We start from the raw sequence: 23366 nt of genomic DNA, 5'->3' as shown, positions 1-23366 counted from the left end.
GTGTGTGTTGTGTTGTGTGTGTGTGTGTGTGTGTGTGTGTGGTGTGTGTGTGTGTGTGTGTGCGTTGAAGAGGGTGGAGTGTGTGTGTGTGTGTGTGTGCGTTGAGGAGGGTGGAGTGTGTGTGTGTGTGCATTGAGGAGGGTGGAGTGTGTGTGTGTGCGTTGAGGAGGGTGGAGTGTGTGTGTGTGTGTGTGTGTGTGTGTGTGTGTGTGTGTTGTGTGTGTGTGTGTGTGTGTGTTTTGGCCCGTCACTCCGCCTCAGGCCAATGAGAGGTGTGCGGGGCGGGCAGCCCATGGGACCAATGAGATTTCCCCTAGGGACACCGGACATCCAGACAGGCAGGCATACAGTGCTTTCACTAATATAGTATAAGATATCACTGATGAAGTCAGTGCATCAGCTGATGTAACGCGTAGGGCACATGTCACCACGTTAGTGCCGATCAGTTGTGTGAGAGGACTCCCCATTGAAGGCGCTGAAGGCTAAGAGAAGTGAGCTCCAAAGGTTCAGTGTTACAGCACAGTGTATCCAGCTAAGGATTCGTGAGTTGACCGGACTCTGTGATTTTGGCTCAGGGATCGCGGGATTTTGTTCCATCTAGTAGTGCCGGCGCAGTGTGAGTATGTGGACGGGCTATTGGGACAGCTACACCCCTCCTTAATTGCCAACACATCAGTGAGTTACCTGCATGTTCTCCCGGATCAGCATGCACATTGTCTCCCTGTGCTGTAGTCTGGAGATTTAGCAGACGGGGATCTGCAATATCCAATACTACTCTGGACTTCACTTTGGTGGTGGGAATGGTGAGAATCAGTTGAGCCCACACTTGTTCATATATAACCCTTTCCGTAGTCATGGGATTTTTACATCATATACCTCACTTACCTAAATTCCTTGTCTTTGTGGTCTGAACATTCATCTGCCGCTTCTCGTACCACATAGCAGTTGAATTATTGTGTGTGTGTGTGTTATATATTTATACACATTTTAAGTTATGGTGGGTGAAAAACACAACAAAAAACCACCATTAGCATATAGCCAATAAAGAATATCACTTGTGAGCACATTCACATCTTGTAGGCAGGTCTGCAACCTAGCCTTTCACCATTATCACCTAGCATACCGTGCTTCCACTGCCGCAAGCGATTCTGGGAAATGACATGCAAATGAGCACACAGTGTCACCTTTTGCCTGAAATCCAGTTTTACATGGAACCCTTATACGCAAATGCTCTGCTGTTCACGCAGCTTTTAAGCACCGCATGAGATTAGATGCAAGGCCAGTAAAACCACTCACAGACACCTGTCTCGACCTTGTAGGTCTCATCAGTGTGAGGTTGGTTGTGCTGGTTTTGCAATTGCTAGGGACGGATTGCACCTCAATGAAGAGGGATCTTCTGTGCTAGGGGAGCGAATGTTAAAATGGCTGGAGGATATTTTAAACGAGGATGGAGGGGAATAAAACGGATAACGAACTAAATATAATAGATGAGGAAATAGCAAGGGGTTATGGAGGTAGAATGAGGGCAAGTGCAAGTTTGACAAACAGCGAGACACCCATAGTAAATACAGATAATACACGAACATTTCTAAAAACTAAACCAAATTGGTGCAGAAAGGAAGGAGCAGATAAGATAATGGCACAGGCTGGAAAAAACATATGCATGCTTGCTAAGGCCCCGCTCCCTCAGTCAGCGCGCCCGCACTGCAGACATGCGGCGCGCTGACATACACAGAACGCGATACGGGGTTCTGTAGGGAGCCGGAGGGGGGGGGGCGTGGTTTGAGCGGAGGGACCCTCTACTACCACCCCCCCTCCCTCCGCGGGCTCGGGCTCAGTCTCCCGGGCTGCAGGACAGGAGGGAGCTGCTGCGGGCTGCTGGAAGGTAAGCAGCTCCCTCCCACTTCCCCCACAAATGCCTTCCTCACACTCGCTGACACTGAGACAGACAGACACACACACCACACCCTACCTTGTGTAGGAAGCTGTCTGACAGCTCCTGCTCCCGCCGCTGATTGGCTCATCAGCGCACCACGTGACGCGTCACCGCTCGGGATCACAATTTTCTTGCATCCCCTCGCGGCTGACGCGTCACAGCGCGTAGTGAGCCGTGCAGCGAGGGGGGACTAGGACCGGCTCAGAAGGATTCCCCTGCTGGTGGGGAATGCTCACGCGGCCGCCCGCGCCACCGGGCGCAGCGGGTCCCAGTCCTAAGGGCTGTTATATAGTGGCCGCGTGCGGGGCCCTTATAATTGGCTGAGGTTAGTCAGCCCTTCTATACAAGGGCTTCGCGCGTGCACGGCAGGGAGCGGGAAGCCGACAGACAGCCGGGGAAGACTGGCAAAATAATCTTCTTGCGCTACTATCGGCGCTGAAATGTGTGTGTGTGTATATCCACACTACATGTGGCACTATACAGGGATCACCTGGATACACATTACCTTGTGGATTCACTTTCTTTGCTTCATAGCACCTAATTGGGACATTTAGCAACACTGGCGACAATTATGGGCTCTAATTTGGTGTTTAATATTTTTTGTGTTAAGTTCAGATTTCATAAAACTTTATTATATTGATTATTAGGGTAGTGTGCATCCTTTAGGGTTCTTTTCTTCTTCCGTGTTATACGTATGCTTTAGCCCTGATAGCACCTCTCTAGAAAGTACTATATACAGGCATACCCCGCTTTAAGTACACTCACTTTAAGTACACTCGCGAGTAAGTACATATCGCCCAATAGGCAAACGGCAGCTCACGCATGCGCCTGTCATTAGGTCCTAAACAGCAATACCGGCTTCCTACCTGTACCGAAGCTGTGCGCAAGCACGGAGACTATAGAGCCTGTTACACATGCGTTATTTACATCAGTTATGCACGTATATATCGATTGCAGTACAGTACATGCATCGATAAGTGGGAAAAGGTAGTGCTTCACTTTAAGTACATTTTCGCTTTACATACATGCTCCGGTCCCATTGCGTACGTTAATGCGGGGTATGCCTGTACATTACTTATTGGCTGAGCAAGGACCCCCCATATTCTGTCAGATAAAATGGGGGAGCTTAAATTAATAGCTTCAAGGGAGCAGTATGATATCATAGGCATTACTGAAACATGGTGGGATGAAACTCATGACTGGGCAGTTAATTTGGGGGGTTGTTCCCTTTTTCGGAAGGATCGAGCAAATAAAATAGCAGGTGGAGTATGTTTATATGTTAAACTGGATCTAAAATTATGGAATTATGAAAATGCAGAGACCTTGTGGATAGAAATTCAGTGGAAATAAAAGTACAAAGAAAATGTTTGTAGGGATATGCTATAAACCACCAAATATCTGCGAGATTGAGGAAGCTTAATACTGTTGCAAATGGAGAAGGCATCAAAACTGGGTCATGTTTGCATAATGGGTGATTTTAATTATCCAGGCATAGACTGGGGCAATGAGATTAGCATTACAGCAAAAGGAAACATTGGGATGATGTTTTTGCAGGGAAACATGTAGAAGATAAATGGGCAGTCTTTAAAACATTGTTAGAAAAGCATACTTATCGGTGTATACCCTTGGGTAATAAGTATAAAAAAAATAAGTCAAAACCAATGTGGCTACATAAACAGGTAGGGGAGAAAATAGAAAAGATGCAGGCGTTTAGATTCTTAAAGTCAGAAGGGACAGAGGCAGCATATCCGAATTATAAGGAATATTACAAAAGGACAATCAAATGAGCAAAAATGAATAATGAAAAAAGGATTGCAATAGAAAGTAAGATCAACCCTAAGAATTTCTTTAAGTACCTTAATAACAAAAAAACGAGAAAATAAAATATAGGACCCTTTCAGTGTGAGATGAGCAGGCAGATTATTGGAGATAAGGAAAAAGCAGAGGTATTAAACACATTCTTTGCCTCTGTGTTTACCAGGAAAGAATCAATTTCAATAGTAGTGCTGCAGGAGGAAGCCACAACCTCCATATTAATGAACAATTGGTTAATTGAGGAAGAAGTTCATAGGCGGCTTGAAAAAATTAAAGTAAATATGGCACCTTGCCCCGATGGCATACATCCAAGAGTTCTCAAGGAGTTAAGTTCAGTAATGGCCAAATCATTACATTTAATATTCAAGGAAAAAAAGAAAGTGACGGCGCAAGAAATAGATGAAAAAATACTTTATAAGTAACTTTGAATATTAAAATACACACAACACAGTGATGCATATTAAAACCTCCCAGTAGAGTCAAAATAACATATGACAATGGTGGGATAGAGGGTAGACAAAAAATATGAGAGCAACTAAAATTGATTGACTAATGGGTGTAAGAAAATGAAAACTATAATTGGCGGACCGGTGAGTCTGAGAGACTCTCTCCTTCTGTGACCGCTGGCGGCAGGAACAGATGAGAGCAGTAGTTTTCCCAAGGGAGTCAACCAGGCTACTGAATGGCTCCAACAATGCTGGGCAAGTGTCCGTTTGGGTTCTGCAAAACCTCTGCTGCTAGGCAGTTGCTGCTGAGCCTCTCCACGGATGCCGTTTCTGTCGGTGCCTTTTCCCTCCAGTGTCTGGGTGAGCTGCTTGCCTCTGGGTTATTTCCTGGTATCGCGTGATTGGCCAGGAAATGATCCGCCCTCGTCAGACTTGTCCACCTCTGAGCCCCTCTGCTCAGTATGAGTACAGGTGCAGGTCAGGATTTGATTACAGAAATCTGTACTGGCTCTTTGCTGCTCCTACTAGTTTCCTCACTTGATGTGAGTTCATCAGGGATGGGTCTGCACCACTCCCCTCCCAGGTACTTATACACACCCTGCTGATTGGCTAACCAGTGCTTGAATAAATGAATATATTAAATATTTATTTGAAGCAGGTGTGTCATTGGGTATCCTGGGCAAAGGGAGTGGTTTGCTATCAGTGGTTTAACTAATTAAGTTATTACAATGCACTTAATGTGTTCAAATAGGTGATTGATTAACTTAGATAAAACAATTGACATTGAGAGTAAATAAACAAATAAATAAATAGGTAGTAGTGGGTCTGAAGGTATAAGATGCCCATACTGGTATATACATTAGATACATTGAAATAAATTACACCTCAAAGGGTGGGCTCTCACTGGTGAATTGTAATAAGATAAATATAAATTAATGCACAAATATACCATCATAACATGAATGTTGTCTCGCAGAATCATTTGTAAGATTACCAACAGTAAAACATAGTTGATACATAAGTATATATCTTTTAGAGGAAACATTATATTCAGTGAATACTCAGAAATGTATCCAACAATTATGAGATATAAAGTGTCATAAATATAGAAACACCGACCATAATTGAATAGATTAACCTATATTAAAAAGCTTATATTTAAAAGCTATACATGTCACCAATAAGTTAATTATTATACATAATGAAATTAAAACTCAGATGAAGATAGGATAAACCCATGAAGGTAAAAATTAGGCTTTAAAATGGAATTCGACTTAGAAATGTATAAGTAGATACTTAAAACCTTACTGTAAAAAATGTGTTAAAAATTAGGAAAATATTCAAGGACTCCATTTCCCAAGGCTCAGTACCACCAGATTGGCATAAAGCAGATGTGGTGCCTTTTATTTAAAAGGGAGCTAGATCGCACCCGTGGAGTTACAGACCTGTAAGCCTGACTTCAATAGTGGGGAAGCTACTTAAAGATTTAATACGGAATAATATCCAGGAATACCTAATGGAAAACAAAATTAGTAGTAATAGTCATCATGGATTTATGAAGGCTAGATCATGCCAAACTAACCTTATTTGTTTCATTGAGGAGGTAAGTAGGAATTTAGACCAGGGTAATGCAGTTGATGTGGTCTACTTAGATTTTGCAAAGGCTTTTGATATGGTTCCACACGAGGTTGGTGTACAAAATAAAGCAAATTGGACTCAGTAAAAATATATGCACCTGGATTGAAGTGGAGTACCTCAGGGATTGGTACTGGGACCCCTGCTTTTTAACTTGTTTAGTAATTACATTGAGGTTGGCATCAAGAGCAAAGTCTCCATCTTTGCTGATACTAAATTGTGTAAGGTAGTAGAATCAGAGCAGGATGTAATTTCTCTCCAGAAGGACATGGAGAGACTGGAAACTTGGACAGGTAAATGGCAGATTATGTTTAATACAGATAAATGTAAGGTTATGCATTTGGGAAGCAAGAATAAACAGGCGACTTGCAAATTAAATGGGGATAAATATGGGGAATTCTTGATGGAAAAGGATTTAGGAGTGCTTTTAGACAACAGGCTTAGCAATAGTGTCCAAAGTCATGCAGTAGCTGGAAAAGCAAACAACATCTTATATTGCATTAGACGGGTAATGGGTGGAAGGGAAGTAAACATAATGATGCCCCTTTATAAAGCATTAGTAAGACCACACCTTGAATATGGAGTACAGTGTTGGGCACCACTCCTTAGAAAATATATTATGGAACTAGAGAGAGTGCAGAGAAGAGCCACCAAATTAATAAAGGGGATGGACATCTAACTTATGAAGAGAGGCTATCTAAATTAGATCTATTTACATTATAAAAGAGGCATCTAAGAGGGGATATTATAACTATATACAAATTTATTCGGGGACAACACAAGGAGCTTTCAAAAGAACTATTCATCCCAAGGACAGTACAGAGGACTCTAGGTCATCCGTTGAGGTTGATTTCACCAGAAACAAAGGAAAGGGTTCTCTACAGTAAGGGCAGTTAAAATGTGGAATTCATTACCCATGGAGACTGTGAAACATGGGAAGGATGTTGATCCAGGGAGTAATACGATTGCCAATTCTTGGAGTCAGGAAGGAATTTATTTTTTCCCTTATAAGATATCATTGGATGGTATGTCACTGGGGTTTTTTGTTTGCCTTCCTCTGGATCAATAAGTAAGTATAGATATAGGATAAAGCAGGGGGGCTCAAACTTTTTTCCCTGCGCCTCCCTGCCGGATGTCCTCTCCGCGCACCCCCCTCCGTCCTCCTCCTTACCTTGATTCCCGGCGTCTGGACGTCATGATGTCACGTTGCCATAGCAACATGACGTCACATGACCCAGTTGCGTTGGCAACGCGTCTGCAGATGCTGGCTGAATCAAGGTAAGTAGGTTTACAGAGGCCCTGCAGCTCCCCCGGCACTTAATTTAAGTGCCTTCGGGAAGCGCGCAGGGCCTCTGTAAACCCCGCACCCCCCACTGGTAACCTCGCGCCCCCACTTTGCGCACCACTGGGATAAAGTATCTGTTGTCTAAATTTAGCATAGGTTGAACTTGATGGACGTATGTCTTTTTTAAACCTCATCAACTATGTAACTATTAACAACTTGTATCTTCTTTCAGCTCTTCCTTTATAAAATAGACATTACTTTGAGACCTCACTAACTGTCCCAATTTTAGGTTTGTAATTTGTGCGAGAAACGAGGAAGAACAGAACCTTGTGGCGTTGCAGTACCACAGGGAAATCTACTACAGAACCTGCACAGACCTCCCCCCACACACAGAGCTCCTGGTCTGGTATGGAGATGAATATGGGAAAGAGCTTGGTATCAAGTGGGGTACATTGTGGAAAAGTAACGCGCCAGGACTAGGTAATCAGGAATATGTGTGTTGTGTGGTTTTTACATCTCTATTGTCTTATTACTGAAATTAAATTGCAAATATTGATAGATCTGCATACACCATTACGGGTCAACTAGAACTTAATATAACTAAACCTGACTCCGGGTACATCAAGCTGCGGTAACCAAAAATGCTGTATTACCTCTCATAAAGTGCCTTATTATTATCGTGCAATGAATCAGCGTTGCAGCGCCAAAAATAAAGCACTTTTTATCGCACCCGTTAAAAGCATCAGATTCTATACAAAACAGGCATAATACCTCATTTTCAAGTAAAAAATGCCATACATCAAGTTTCAATATTTATTGGAACGAGATGAACGGCACAAATAACGCACATTTTTTATCACCTACTCCAGCAATGTCTTTCCTGTGTATATAATGGCCAATGTAGGCCAATGTACTGCCCGTTATATACATAGCGGGTGATGGACTGTGTACAATAGACGCGGTCCACTCAAAAGAATCCCTCTAAAAGGCTCACTCTGGTGGGGAATGAATTATATATATATCATTCCATGTGATCAATATAAAATTCAAAAGAGCAGTTAAAAGAAACTTTATTAGTCTATATATAGATCACCTAATTGTGGTGATAATCATAAAAGGCAGCGCAAGACATGTTACTTCGTAAATGTAGAGCCAAAGTCAAGTCTAGATGTGTCTAGTGTTGTATAGTGGATATTGACCACTAGCTCTGCTATTACAGAGATGGGTATCTACTCTCTGGTTGAGGGTGTAGATAGTTGCCTACCTGCTGGGTATGGGTATGTGTTACCAGACTGGTGTTAAATATACCATATAGGATATATGGAGCATGTCTAGGTAAGTGGGTTATACTGTAGAGTGTGTTTGTATTCCATCAAATCAAGTTGAGATCCTGAACACATCACTATATGGCATGGAGTACTGGGTACAGATCTCCCTTGCTGTGTAACCCTATGATGTTGTTGAGCTATATTCCTCTACTTGCTTAGAGTATATAACCATGCGGTGATGGTGTTGTGCTCTTCCCCGATCTGGTGCAGGTAGGAAAATAGACGTGATTGGTGATTTAGAGGTAGTTTCCCTGTTACCTCTAAATCTCGCACAGCACGAAGTAAATCTTAGCCGCGTGTAGGCGGGTGTACCGACCGCCACACACAGATGTGTGTTAAGTGCCTACTGATTAGTAGTGCTGTCTGGTTGATTGATTCTTATTGCTGCCGTGAGGCATTATTACATTTCTTATCACGGATAACAGGCTATGTACCAAATGTAGGTATAGTGATGTGTATGCACAAGGTGTTGAATGTATCAAACTCCTCTGCTGGAAATAAAAGCGCCTGTAACCTTGTGCATACACATCACTATACCTACATTTGGTACATTTCCCCCCTTCCCCCTCCCCTTCCCCCCCCCTCCCCCTCCCCCTCCCATTCCTTCCCTCCCCTCCCCCCAAAAAACCTCCACCCTTCCCCCCCCCTCTCTCTCTCTCTCTCTCTCTTTTTGCACATTTCATTCATTACAACATCTTAAGATTATAATATGTTTTATTGCATATTCACAAAATTAAACACATTCAGTTGGTTCATTAACTAACATTTATCATTCATTATTGTGATTTACAAGTCGCATTGTCTCGTAGAATACCTCTATCCATATAGTCGGATATATTATAATATAACATTATGAGTTTAACATTATATTTAGAAACATTGTGTGCATTCACATATATGTATATATCTTTTTCTAATATGTCTTTGTTTTTAACCATGACCAAAGTATATTTACATCATCTAGTTTGGATGATATGTATATCTTTTCAGGCAATAGGGGCTGTTTATATATATAATATAATATATAATATCATATATACTTGATATTAGGGCATTATAGTCATTTCTTTTAACATGTTTTGTCTTTTCTTAATTATTCACAATATGGAGGTGTGATTGTATACACCTGTGGCTGTGTTGAGCAGCGTGAGCAGGTGTGGCTATTTACATACCCTATATATATGTGGTTTTTAGGCAAGCGGATCACTTTTTGACAAAGGCCTGATAGGCTGAAATGCGTCAGAGGATCTGCTTGCACCTTGTGCAATAAAGTTTTTTCATAGTCACATTATCAGCCTCCAGCAAGTCCTTTATTTCGGCTGTGCAGCGCTAATACCCCCTTCGGGAGGATTATCCTAGTTCGATTGATTGCATCTAGCACGCAGCGTTTGCCGGTACAGTGGTGGTCCAGCTGCTCCTACCTTTCATTCGGAAATCTCGCCGCGACCGCCGGTCATGTGACCGCGCACAAGCGGGTGAGGGTTGGCGGTGAAGACTCTACAGGTCATCCGTGGCGGTGAGGCGCCACACTTATCTACCAAGCGTGAAGACAGCCGCTCCTGCAGTGCATCCAGAGGCCTCGTCACGGCCGCCGGTCATATGACTACTCACCGCGAGCAGCGGGTGAAGTGTTGGCGGTGAAGACACGGCACGTCATCCGTGGCGGAGAGGCGCCACAATTATTCTCTATCTACCAAGCACTCAGACAAGTCGGCTCAACAGGGGCAGCTGTATCATCTAAAGCAAGATTCTACCAAAGGTACTGTGTCATTTACCCCATTAACCCAGGATTTAAAGTAGTCTCTTTATCTCAACTATTTGGTGCTTGAAGCAAGCCAGTTGCTGGAAGAGACATTACATATGGTTATACTTACTCATTTGGGGTTTGACATTTGAGCATTTTTATTTTATTATATTACTCAATGAACGCAGGACTTGTATTTTTTCTGAGCGCCTGATGGGTTAATCTGTGATTCACCCGTTCTCATATATTTAACACCAGTCTGGTAACACATACCCAGCAGGTAGGCTACTATCTACACCCTCAACCAGAGAGTAAATACCCATCTCTGTAATAGCAGAGCTAGTGGTCAATATCCACTATACTATCACTAGACACATCTAGAGTTGACTTTGGCTCTACATTTTAGAAGCAACATGTCTTGCGCTGCCTTTTATGATTATCACCACAATTAGGTGATCTATATATACACTAATAAAGTTTCTTTTAACTGCTCTTTCGAATTTCATATTGATCACGTGGAATGATATATGGAATGTGCCTTTTAGAGGGATTCTTTTAAGTGGACCGTGTCTCTTGTACACAGTCCATCACACGCTATGTATATAATGGGCAGTACATTGGCCATTAAATACATAGGAAAGACAGGGCTGGAGTAGGTGATAAAATATTTGCGTTATTTATGCCGTTCATCCCGTTCCAATAAATATTGAAACGTGATGTATGGCATTTTTTACTTGAAAATGAGGTATTATGCCTGTTTTGTATAGAATCTGATGCTTTTAACGCCTTTTAGAGGGATTACTTTGAGTGGACCGTGTCTCTTGTACACAGTCCATCACCCCATAGATAGTCATTATCCATTCCCTGGCAGCACACAGTGTTTCTCTCACCCCCAGTCTCGGGTTGCGAGCAAGGTTATTCTCTCTTCTTTTGCTTTTGTCATTATATATATATATAGGCAAGATAAGCTAAACCAACATGGAATAGATGATAAAATAGTTATTAAAATACATTACAGTACATATTAACCCCATAGTAGTCCACTGGTCAACAAGTCACCGGTTCCTGCTGCTAGCTGCTCCAGGGGAGGTTAACTCCCTGTAGGCGGGAAAGCACCTTTTGTAGCATCACATTCTAGCAGATAGACAGTGACTGTAATATATATATATATATATATATATATATAAATATATTTTTTTTTTTATTATTTTTTGTTGTTTAAAATGCAATGTTTGTATGGGGAAGAATCAGTAACACAAGTACGGACTCCTTGTTCCCTTAAAAAAAAAAACTTTTAAACAATTGTATTAAAAATGCTATAGCTGGAGGCGCATGCACGATGGCAAGGCGTATGGCAGCATAGCCTTATAGCTCCGTGCCTCGCTCTATACATTAACAACTACAAAAACCGTAAAATAAAAGATAAAAGCAGAAAAAATATAACACACACAAGATCAAACCGCAGGGATGTCGAAAAAGACCTCCAAAACCCCCCGGGAAAAAGGGTTTACCAGAATATTTTGGCGGGGGAAGATCCAGCAGAACGGCCGCGGCAATGGTGCCCACCTCCCGCCCGGGTTCAGAGTCAGAGGCAGACAACGAGATAGAACCAGGGGAGGATCCGGGACTGTTGCCGGTGAGGCGTTGTGATTTCGAGCGTCTATATACTGATTTAAAGACGTTTTTACAGGCGGAAATCAAGGCACTAGGCAGAGAAGTGGGGAGCCTAGGAGAACGCACAAATGAGCTGGAGGGAAAGGTGGACGCCAACGCGAAAACGGGGCAGAAGAACGCAAAAAAAACGGCGGATTTACAGCTACAGATCAACGAACTTCGTGAGAGACAAGAAGACGCGGAAAACCGCGACCGCCGCAACAATGTCCGCCTCAGGGGGATACCGGAGAGCAGTGGGGATTGGGAAGAGTATGTGGCGCGTAATGGATCGGTGCCACCGAGCACTGAGGTCCAGGCCACAAGCAAATGAACAACCGCGGGACATTATTGTGCGGCTTCATTATTATAAAACAAGAGAGGAGGTGCTGCAAAAGGCACGAAATACCACCAGCATGGAGTTTGAGGGGGTAAAGATACTGGTCTTCCAAGACCTAGCCCCGTACACCCTGGTCTGCCGAAGGAGCCTATGGCCCATTACAAAGGCCTTAAGGGACAAAGCGATCCGGTATAGCTGGCTGTTTCCTTTTGGCCTGATGGTGATCCGGAATGGACGCCCAATCTCAATGAAGTCCCCAGAAGAAGAAGAAGAAGTTAAAAAACTTGGGCTAAAGGATAATGTCCCGGGCACGGGAGAGGAGGACGCAGCTCCAGGACCCTCGTGGACAACAGTAGGGAGCCAGGCCCCTAGAGGAGCTGACCAGGGGTGAAGGGGCCCATAACAACGGACCTAAAGTTGGAGAGCACTCTAGAACACCGTTAACAAGTTTGAAATGTTTACGGTTCACACATTTATAAGTTACCCCTTTGATGAACAATTGGACTATGTTGAGGTCTAACCGGAGAGACACCTGCAGAAAGCCTAAACCCCCCCTGTTAGTTACCACTGAAGCTGGTTATGGTCCTCGAACACCATACCCGGGGCATTGGGATCCTGTTAAAAATCAATTGGACTTACCTCGTGGAGGTGGCACGGCACCCAAGATGGCGGAGACAGCACAGGCAGCGTGGAACGCAGAACCAGGAAGGCGGGAAGATCGGGTCGAGCGGGAAGCGATGGAGATGATGCGTCCGCCTCGGTGAGTTGCCAATTCCAAAATGGTGTCCAGTGGAAATACGTCACCGGAAGGGGCGGGACCCAGAGCGGCCATCTTGGAGGTGGCGAGGGTCAGAGAAAACGCCGGCAACGACGTCATAATGAAGAGCCGGAAGCAACAGTGCCGGCAAGCAAGGGAGCGTCCATCGGGAGGAAGGGACCGCCGGGAGCTGGTGAGACCCCAGACAGAAGGGACTTCTCCACACAGGTCAGGAGGCCGAAGAGTGATGGCGCCGGAGCATTACACAGGGATCGGCACGGACTGCACCGGAGAGAATAAAACGAAACTTTTGTGGACGTGACTTATTATGGAACTAAGGGGGGCGGCGGAGAGAGAGATCGAACAGTTAGGGAGGAAGATAAGAGGGGCACGGGTAGCGCAGATAAGGTGGGCAAAACAGAGGAGGGGGGGGAAAGTTAGATGAGAAACAAGGAGGGGGAAGTGTAATAGGGCGAGACAGGATGGGGTAAGTAGATTAAGTTGGTGGCTTAGGGTAAGTGGTGAGAATGGGAGAAGCAGTAGTTAGATGGGTTGGAGGAGGGATCAGAGAGGGGATGAGTAAGGAGGAGAAGTAGAGAGGAGTAGGTAGGTCGACGAGAAGGGAGGGGGACGTGATATATTGAAAGGTAAGAGTAGGTTAGTTTAAGGGAAGGGTTTATAGAAGTGTTGAAGAGGGATAAGGGATGGAGAAGAGATTAAATAAGAGAAAGAAAGAGGCGAGAAGGCAATACTCAAACAGGAAGATAGATGGGATGGAGCGCGAACGGGAAGGAGATAAAAAGGTCACGGGTAACCAATCTATATTCGATTCCGGTGTAGTCAAATATCCAGATACAGGTCAGCACTACGTGCAGTTGTCCCGATCACAGAGGTCACCAGACACAGGAATTAGAGAGGCACGTATGGCCAGGCACCAAGCAAGGACCGGATGCTCCACACAGAGAAATACGTCAGGGGATTAACAGTCACAGAGAAGGGGTGTGAAGGCTGGCAGGAGATCAGAAGGCAATGGAGGGGAAGGGAATTCAGCATAGGAGAGAGGTAGTTTATCGCAAGTAAAGGAGCGGGGCCGGACAGCAGGGGTTAGGGCCTGCACCAGAATCCGCGTGGGCCGTTCACCGGGACACGTGGGGAACTCATTCCAAGTTACCGGCGAAGTCCCTTGGGTGGGAATTAAGGTGGGAGAGGGAGCAAGGCGAAAGACGAGGAAGAATTTGGCCGCTTCCACTGAGCACCCAAGGGCGCTGGACTCAGGACCAGGGTACTTATGCCTGGGCCCTGAGACCATTGTGTATATGTTGTGTGTATGTTTGTGTCAATGTTTCCCTCCCCCCCCCCCCTCTTGTGTCTTCCCATCCTCCTCCCAGCACCCGGACGTATCGGAGATGGAGGAGAAGCAGAAGGTCGACGACAGAAGTAGCGGTTACAGCTGCAGCCAACATACAACTCAGACCCATACCTGGTCTCGAAGCAAGCACCAATATCAGCAAAGATGAGTAGAGAGCTAGTCATGTTGTCACACAATGTTAAAGGTTTTAACAGTCCAGTTAAGCGCAGAATAGCATTTAGGGACTACAACAGGAAGAAAACAGATATCATCTTCTTGCAGGAAACTCACTTTTCAAATACCAATCACCCCAAATACTTAGACAAAAACTATAGATCTTTCCATCTGGCCTCCGCTAACGTGAAAAAAAGAGGGATTGCTATAGTGGTACACAATAGATTGGCGCTCTCCATAAGTAAAACTCACATAGACAAGGACGGTAGATTCATTATTGTAATAGGAGAAATCCAAGGCCACAGCCTAACATTAGCCTCAATCTATGCCCCTTGTGAACAAAATTCAGGATTCTTTAAGCACTTTTTTAACAAGCTGCATAAAGTAGCGAGAGGCAATATTTTCTTAGCAGGAGATCTCAATCGCGCGTTAGACCCCGACTTGGACAGATGTAAAAGAATTAACTCTACCCACAAACTGGACGTACTAACAATACACGAAGGCATACAGAACTGCAAGCTAGTCGACATTTGGAGGGATCAACACCCAGGCGCTCGCGAATATACTTTCTTTTCTCACCCCCATAACAGCTACAGTAGGATAGATTACCTCCTAGTATCCAACAGAGTGGTCCTGGTGGTCGGCCATACTGAGATCCACGATATCTTGTGGTCAGACCACGCACCTATAGAGCTGAGGTGCTCACTAGATACACTAGACAGACCTGGAGCAAATTGGAAGCTCAATGAGCTCCTATTAAAAGCCCCGGCAACAGAGGCGGAAATAGGGCAACGGATTAAAGAATACTTTCAAGAAAATGAGGGGAGTGTTCCCTCACAATCCTCGCTATGGGAGGCCGATAAGGCTACCCTTAGGGGAATATTAATGAATATAGCCGCTAGACGTAAACGGGAGAAAGGAAAAAAGATAATAGAGCTCCGGAAGAAATTGGCACACCTCACTGCACTACATAAAATAAACAAAAGTCAAGACATTTGGAAGGAGCTATTAGATACGAAAATTGAACTTCATTTAGTGCTGTCCTCCCAGGCCGAAAAGGAGTTAGCATGGTCCAAGCGCAGATTCTACGAAAAAGCCAACAAGCCAGATACCCTATTAGCCAATAAGCTCCGAAACAAGCTTCCAAACTTTCGTATAGCATACATCAAATCTCAGGGGGGACACCTTACCTCCGATCCTAAACAGATTGTAGAGGTATTTAAAAATTACTACGCGACACTCTATGACGGAGATAAGGTCAGCCACACACAAAAGACCGCAGACACATTGGAGAAATTCCTAGCAGAGGCACAGCTACCGACGCTGGGCAGGGAGGAAAGAGAGGCACTGCAGGGGGATTTCACTTTAGAGGAACTAACAGAGGTAATGAAATCCTTAAAACCAGCCAAGGCACCGGGACCAGACGGCTTTTCAAATTTATATTACAAGAAATTTAGGAAAATACTGGCTCCACACTTGCTGAAACTATTTAATGGGATACTGGCAGGGGCGCCTTTTCCAGCACAGATGCTCCAGGCATCCATCTCACTGATCCACAAGCCCGGAAAGGACCCGGCCGACTATAAGAGCTACCGGCCTATATCCCTGATCAATTCGGATATCAAAATATTCCCTAAACTTATAGCTTATAGGGTGGGCATTGTCCTTCCTGGGCTGATACACCCGGATCAAGTCGGTTTTATAGGGGGTAGGCAAGCGGCAGACAATACCAGACGGATTATTGATTTAATCGATTTGGCCAAAAGAAAAAATATCCCGTCTATGGTGTTAAGTCTGGACGCAGAAAAGGCCTTCGACAGGTTCGACTAGCCTTACCTCAGAGAGGCGCTTGGGGCGTTTGGCTTCGGGGGGCGTTTGGCTTCGGGGGGCGCTTACTGGAGGCAATTTTAGCCCTCTATAACGGCCCCACAGCAAGAGTGCGACACCAGGGATTCCCCTCGGAGGTATTTCACATCCGTAGCGGGACGAGACAGGGGTGCCCATTGTCGCCTCTGTTGTTCGCCCTTTGTATAGAACCCCTTGCGGCACATATCAGATTGAGCCCAGATATAGCAGGGATAGAGTTAGGGGAGCAATCGCATAAGGTGGCACTTTATGCGGATGACGTGATTTTGACGTTATCAAAACCTCTCACCTCTCTGCCCAACGTCTTTGAGATCCTGAGAGTATTCAACATGGTCTCGGGTTTCAAAATCAATCAATCCAAGTCGGAAGCCCTCAACATTAATCTAGCCAAACCGGTCGAAAAACTGATTGAGCTAATTTCCCCAAGTTAATGCGGAAGCTGAGGGAGGATCTCAGGGTATGGGCGGGTTATGGCATCTCTTGGTTTGGCAGGATCAATAGCGTAAAAATGAACCTACTCCCTAGGATGTTATATCTGTTTCAAGCCCTCCCAATACCGCTTGTTCAGGCTGAGATCCTCGCACTGCAAGCGCATATTATTCGATTTATTTGGAACAAAAAAAGCCCACGAATTGCAAAAGGCATATTGACAAGGCCAGTGATCAAAGGGGGGTTATCGGTACCTTGCTTGATGGCTTATTATAAGGCAGCACAACTGTGCCAAATTGTCCAATGGCACTCAAACCCAGCCAAAAGACAATGGGTAACTCTGGAAAAAGAATGCTGTGCCCCAGTACAGTTACGCGACCTAATCTGGCTCCCAAAAAATGTAAGAAATCAATAAAATTCCCGCTCTGCGCAATTGCAAACTCGCTGGCGGTCTGGGAATCTACTAAGTTTAAAGCTAATCTGACCACCAAACATTCGTTGATGACCCCCCTGGTGGGGAATCTGGATTTTGCTCCAGGGCTGTTAGGTAACAGATTTCTAAAATGGATGCAGGCAGGGTACAAAAGATTGAAAGACCTGGAAGGAAGGAAATTTATCAAGACGTTTGAAACGATTAGAGAGGAGAAAAATTTGCCAGATACTGAATTTTTTAGATTCCTCCAGGTCCGGGCATTTTATAACAAAATTCCAATTCGACCAGCGCGCACCAATTTTGAACAGCTGTGTTCTAGAGAAACGGACACCCGGGGACTTACGTCTAGGATGTACAAGGAATTGATCTGTCCTGAGACAGCAGAGACCCCCCAACTTAAATATATGCGACAATTGGAGACGGACTTAGGGGAGATTCTAGAGGACGAGGACTGGGACCACATATTGCAAGCGGTAGCTAAAAGCTCAATATGTGCCACGCTGAAGGAGAACGCATATAAAGTCCTTATGCGGTGGTACCATACCCCACTAAAACTCGCTAAATTTGTCAGGGGATATTCCCCGCTCTGCCCAAAACAGTGTGGGGAAGTCGCTGATCTAAAACACATGCTGTGGTCCTGCCCGAAAGTGGTCCCGATTTGGGAAACCATTAGAGATTGGTTATAGCGGATATTCGAGTTGGAGGTCCCCCTGGACCCGTGGCTGTTCCTAGTGGGCAGACGGGTCCAGGGTGTGTCCAGGGCGACACACAAATTGGTTGCGCATTTCGCAACCGCCACAAGGTGCGAGATCGCAGCATTGTGGAAACAGCCGGATTTACCAGCCTTACCTAAAATCAGGAACAGAATTTGGCATGTCTGCCAGATGGAGCAGTTGACTAGTTGGGTCAACGACTCTGGCTCAAAATTTCTAAAAGTATGGGCCCCCTGGTTAGCCCAAGTAGACATCCCGGTGATAGCCGCCGACACTATATTGCATTAATAATATTAGATGCGTTCTCCTTCGGCAAAGCAGACCTACAGCTGACATAGTAACGGGCAGAGTAGGGCGCAGCTGCCAGCCGGAAGGAGCAAGTTAGGTTGCAGACCAAGGAGAAGCCCCGCCCCCTCCATGGAAGAAATTTTCTGTGTCCCCCCTTCCCCTGCCTGTTCGCACAGGTACCCCACATGTGTCTCGTCCCAGTCGGGTAAGTCTGGTGTTGTCGCATCCTGTCCGTCGATGTCGTCCATCTAGTATGTCTGTCATCTTGTATACCCGTTAAGTTCGTAGTGACGCATTTGGTTACCCATCAATATACGCTTATGGGTGGTGATGTATTGTATGCATTGTAAAACCAAATAAAGATGAAAGTTATAAAAAAAAAAAAAAAATGCTATAGCTTCATTAAGTCTGAATAACTTTTATGTCAAATACAATAATTGGGCATTTGGTCAGGGCCGTCTTAACCTATGGGCATGCTGGTCAGATGCCCGGGGGCCCCACAAGCATTGGTACCCCATGCTAGGGCTGCCAGCGCGAGGGCGGCGCGAGGGCAGGCACAGCTGGAAGTGCTGAGACTGGGGGCGGGGGCGGATGGTGGCCGGGCAGGAGCACTGTGTGAGTGTCTGTGCAGCCTTTCCCTGATTGGAGGGGAGGAGAGCCAATCAGAGGACAGCGGGGGCGGAGCCCACACCCCGGCGGCCCAGAGAAGTCTGTGTCCTTCCTGACAATAAGGTAGGACACAATTTGGGGATTGATGGGGAGCCAGGGTGAGGTTAGATGATGGGGGTGCCAGGGTGAGGTGAGATGATGGGGGAGCCAGGGTGAGGTGAGATGATGGGGGAGCCAGGGGAATGGGGGAGCCAGGGTGAGGTGATGGGGAAGCCAGGGGGATGGTGGGCCAGGATGAGCTGTGGTGATGATGGGGGGGAGAGGTGGGAGTATATTTTATATGTATTGGGGAGACGGGGGTATTTTTAAAATGTATTAGGGAGGTGGGGGTATTTTTAAAATGTTTTGGGGAGGTGGGGGTATTTTTTAAATGTATTGGGGAGGTGGGGGTATTTTAAAAATGTATTAGGGAGGTGGGGGTATTTTTTTATATGTATTCGGGGGGCGTGGGGGTATATTTTTTATATGTATTCGGGGGCATGGGGGTATTTTTTATATGTATTCGGGGGCATGGGGGTAATTTGTATATGTATTCGGGGACGTGGGGATATTTTTTATATGTATTCGGGGGCGTGGGGGTATTTTTATATGTATTCGGGGGCGTGGGGGTATTTTTTATATGTATTCGGGGGGCCTGGGGGTATTTTTTATATGTATTCGGGGGGTGTGGGGGTCCACTTTTGTGTCCAGTATTTTTGGACAAGCCACCTGGCAACCTATGCACAAACCAGAATTTAACACTAATTTTCCGATCACCCGCCTCAACATTCAAATCTCCCGCTAACTCGGTAGAAGGAGAAAAAAGAGTTGGCATGTCTGCATTCACGAGAGAAATTTTGCAGGACACAGTGCACTGCTTTGCCATGGGGCCTATATTGCTGTTAAGACGGCCCTGCATTTTGGTTCCTGATTTAACACTGGAGATTTAGCAGAAAGTTGGGTCATCCTATAACTATTAGAGACCTGGTACATGGTGCGGCAACGGGAACACCTGGTGACTGATATGTGAGCTTTTAATGAGACACATATTCTATTAATTGTACAAACAGTTTTTAATTATACCTTCACAACTGAAACTATCAACTTACTATCTATTAAAGGATTTCAAAAGATTTCTGCCACTTTAATTGGTGTTTTGGAGCTAGTGACATTTCCTTTTAAATCGTTAAATATTATGATCAACTTTAAATGTATGATCCACTACATATACTCTCCGGCCCTAATGCTGCACATGTTGTGCTAAACCCTACATTTTTACAATGTACGTCTACAGTTTACTTTCATTCTGAAGTTTTTGTGATATCCCAACTTACCTCTCCTGCATGACATTTTGTAAGACAGTTTGTGTAACAGTGACTTTTTTGTCTTGTCTAGTACAAAAACAAGCACCAATAATCCACCCATGCCAACACTGCAAGGTTGCTTTTAGCAGTCAGGATTACCTCCTCACACATCTGAAGATGAAACACCCAGCTGAGTATATGGAAAAGATGAGGACAGAACAATCTTGCAACATTCCAATAAATATGACAGAAAATGCATCTTTCAACCCGTCAAAGCAATTAATAAACAATGTTACTGCTTCTCATCCCAAAAGATATATATTAGCAGCTGCCACAGGAAAAGATCTTGGAGAAAGTGGGAAGAGTCTGACTTGGTTATCAGACCAGAACCTACAGAAGGGGACACAGACCGGGGAGAGACCGCATGTATGTGGGGAATGTGGGAAGGGATTTAGTTGGTTATCCCACCTGAACAGACACAAGAGGTCACACACAGGGGAGAGACCGCATGTATGTGGGGAATGTGGGAAGGGATTTAGTCAGTTATCCCACCTGAACACACACGAGAGAACACACACAGGGGAGAGATCGCATGTATGTGGGGAATGTGAGAAGGGATTTAGTCAGTTATCCCACCTGCACACACACGTGAGGACACACACAGGGGAGAGACCGCATGTATGTGGGGAATGTGGGAAGGGATTTAGTGACTTATCCAGCCTGAACACACACAAGAGGACACACACAGGGGAGAGACCGTATGTATGCGGGGAATGTGGGAAGGGATTTAATGTGCCATCCAGCCTCAACACACACAAGAGGACACACACAGGGGAGAGACCACATGTATGTGGGGAATGTGGGAAGGGATTTAGTGACTTATCCCACCTGAACACACACGTGAGGACACACACAGGGGAGAGACCACATGTATGTGGGGAATGTGGGAAGGGATTTAGTCAGTTATCCCACCTGAACACACACAAGAGGACACACACAGGGGAGAGACCGCATGTATGTGGGGAATGTGGGAAGGAATTTAGTCAGTTATCCCACCTGAACACACACGAGAGGACACACACAGGGGAGAGACCGCATGTATGTGGGGAATGTGGGAAGGGATTTAGTCATTTATCCAGCCTGAACATACATGAGAGGACACACACAGGGGAGAGACCGTATGTATGTGGGGAATGTGGGAAGAGATTTAGTAACTTATTCCATCTGAACAGGCACCAGAGGACACACACAGGGGAGAGACCGCATGTATGTGGGGAATGTGGGAAGGGATTTAGTCGGTTATCAAGCCTAAACACACACAAGAGGACACACACAGGGGAGAGACCACATGTATGTGGGGAATGTGGGAAGGGATTTAGTGACTTATCCAGCCTGAACACACACAAGAGGACACACACAGGGGAGAGACCGTATGTATGTGGGGAATGTGGGAAGGGATTTAGTCAGTTATCCCACCTGAACACACACGAGAGGACACACACAGGGGTGAGACCGCATGTATGTGGGGAATGTGGGAAGGGATTTAGTCATTTATCCAGCCTGAACATACATGAGAGGACACACACAGGGGAGAGACCGTATGTATGTGGGGAATGTGGGAATACATTTAGTAACTTATTCCATCTGAACAGGCACCAGAGGACACACACAGGGGAGAGACCGCATGTATGTGGGGAATGTGGGAAGGGATTTAGTCGGTTATCCAGCCTAAACACACACAAGAGGACACACACAGGGGAGAGACCACATGTATGTGGGGAATGTGGGAAGGGATTTAGTGACTTATCCAGCCTGAACACACACAAGAGGACACACACAGGGGAGAGACCGTATGTATGTGGGGAATGTGGGAAGGGATTTAGTCAGTTATCCAACCTGAACACACACGAGAGGACACACACAGGGGAGAGACCGCATGTATGTGGGGAATGTGGGAAGGGATTTAGTCATTTATCCTGCCTGAACATACATGAGAGGACACACACAGGGGAGAGACCGTATGGATGTGGTGAATGTGGGAACAGATTTAGTAACTTATCCCATCTGAACAGGCACCAGAGGACACACACAGGGGAGAGACCGCATGTATGTGGGGAATGTGGGAAGGGATTTAATTTGTCATCCAGCCTGAACACACACAAGAGGACACACACAGGGGAGAGACGGTATATTTGTGGGGAATGTGGGAAGGGATTTAATGTGTCATCCAGCCTGAACACACACAAGAGGACACACACAGGGGAGAGACCGTATGTATGCGGGGAATGTGGGAAGGGATTTAATTTGTCATCCAGCCTGAACACACAAGAGGACACACACAGGGGAGAGACCGTATGTATGTGGGAAGGGATATAGTCGGTTATCCCACCTGAACACACACGAGAGGACACACACAGGGGAGAGATCTATCTCTAAAGCCAGGCATGCTTAGGGATAACCAGCGACTAAGACGCTCGCATATAAGTGCACACGTCTATCTGTGTTGCGCTAAATCACAATGAAAAGTGACTTTAGTTTATGGTGCATAAAACAAGCATTTTAAAAGGATAAAAATCTTCTAACTTTTTTTAAATGCAGGTTATTTGTATAATTCTTATTGTAGTTTTATTTAAATAAAATGTTCTTAATGTTTTATTTTCCATGTTGTTGGTTCTAATAAAATGTGCTTTCCTCATTATGCTGAAGCGGTCAGTAGACTCACTCAGCTGTGAATCGGAATAGTTTTGTTGCGACCGATTGGCCGCCGCCGTTAGCCCGCAGACAGACCCTCCGCCACCAGCCGCTTCTAATGTATGTTTATATGTTAAACTGGATCTAAAATTATGGAATTATGAAAATGCAGAAATCTTGTGGATAGAAATTCAGTGGAAATAAAAGTACAAAGAAAATGTTTGTAGGGATATGCTATAAACCACCAAATTTCTGCGAGATTGAGGAAGCTTAAATACTGTTGCAAATGGAGAAGGCATCAAAACTGGGTCATGTTTGCATAATGGGTGATTTTAATTATCCAGGCATAGACTGGGGCAATGAGATTAGCATTAGAGCAAAAGGAACCATTGGGATGATGTTTTTGCAGGGAAACATGTAGAAGATAAATGGTCAGTCTTTAAAACATTGTTAGAAAAGCATACTTATCGGTGTATACCCTTGGGTAATAAGTATAAAAAAAAATACGTCAAAACCAATGTGGCTACATAAACAGG

At 45.0% G+C, this 23366-nt stretch overlaps 1 protein-coding gene across 1 annotated transcript; it reads left to right on the top strand.

The window, feature by feature from the left end:
- The first annotated feature begins 7220 nt into the window (after positions 1-7220).
- On the top strand, positions 7221-22837 carry LOC142466837 (uncharacterized). The gene is given in 3 exon segments (XM_075572337.1): positions 7221-7597; positions 20231-22460; positions 22462-22837. Coding segments are annotated over 2 exon segments (2274 nt in total). The 5' UTR covers positions 7221-7597; positions 20231-20316; the 3' UTR covers positions 22592-22837.
- Positions 22838-23366: the final 529 nt, after the last annotated feature.

Source organism: Ascaphus truei, chromosome 15, assembly GCF_040206685.1.
Source record: "Ascaphus truei isolate aAscTru1 chromosome 15, aAscTru1.hap1, whole genome shotgun sequence".
Taxonomy (NCBI): domain Eukaryota; kingdom Metazoa; phylum Chordata; class Amphibia; order Anura; family Ascaphidae; genus Ascaphus; species Ascaphus truei.
Note: the sequence above shows the minus strand (reverse complement) of the source record. Positions and strands in the feature narration are given on the sequence as shown.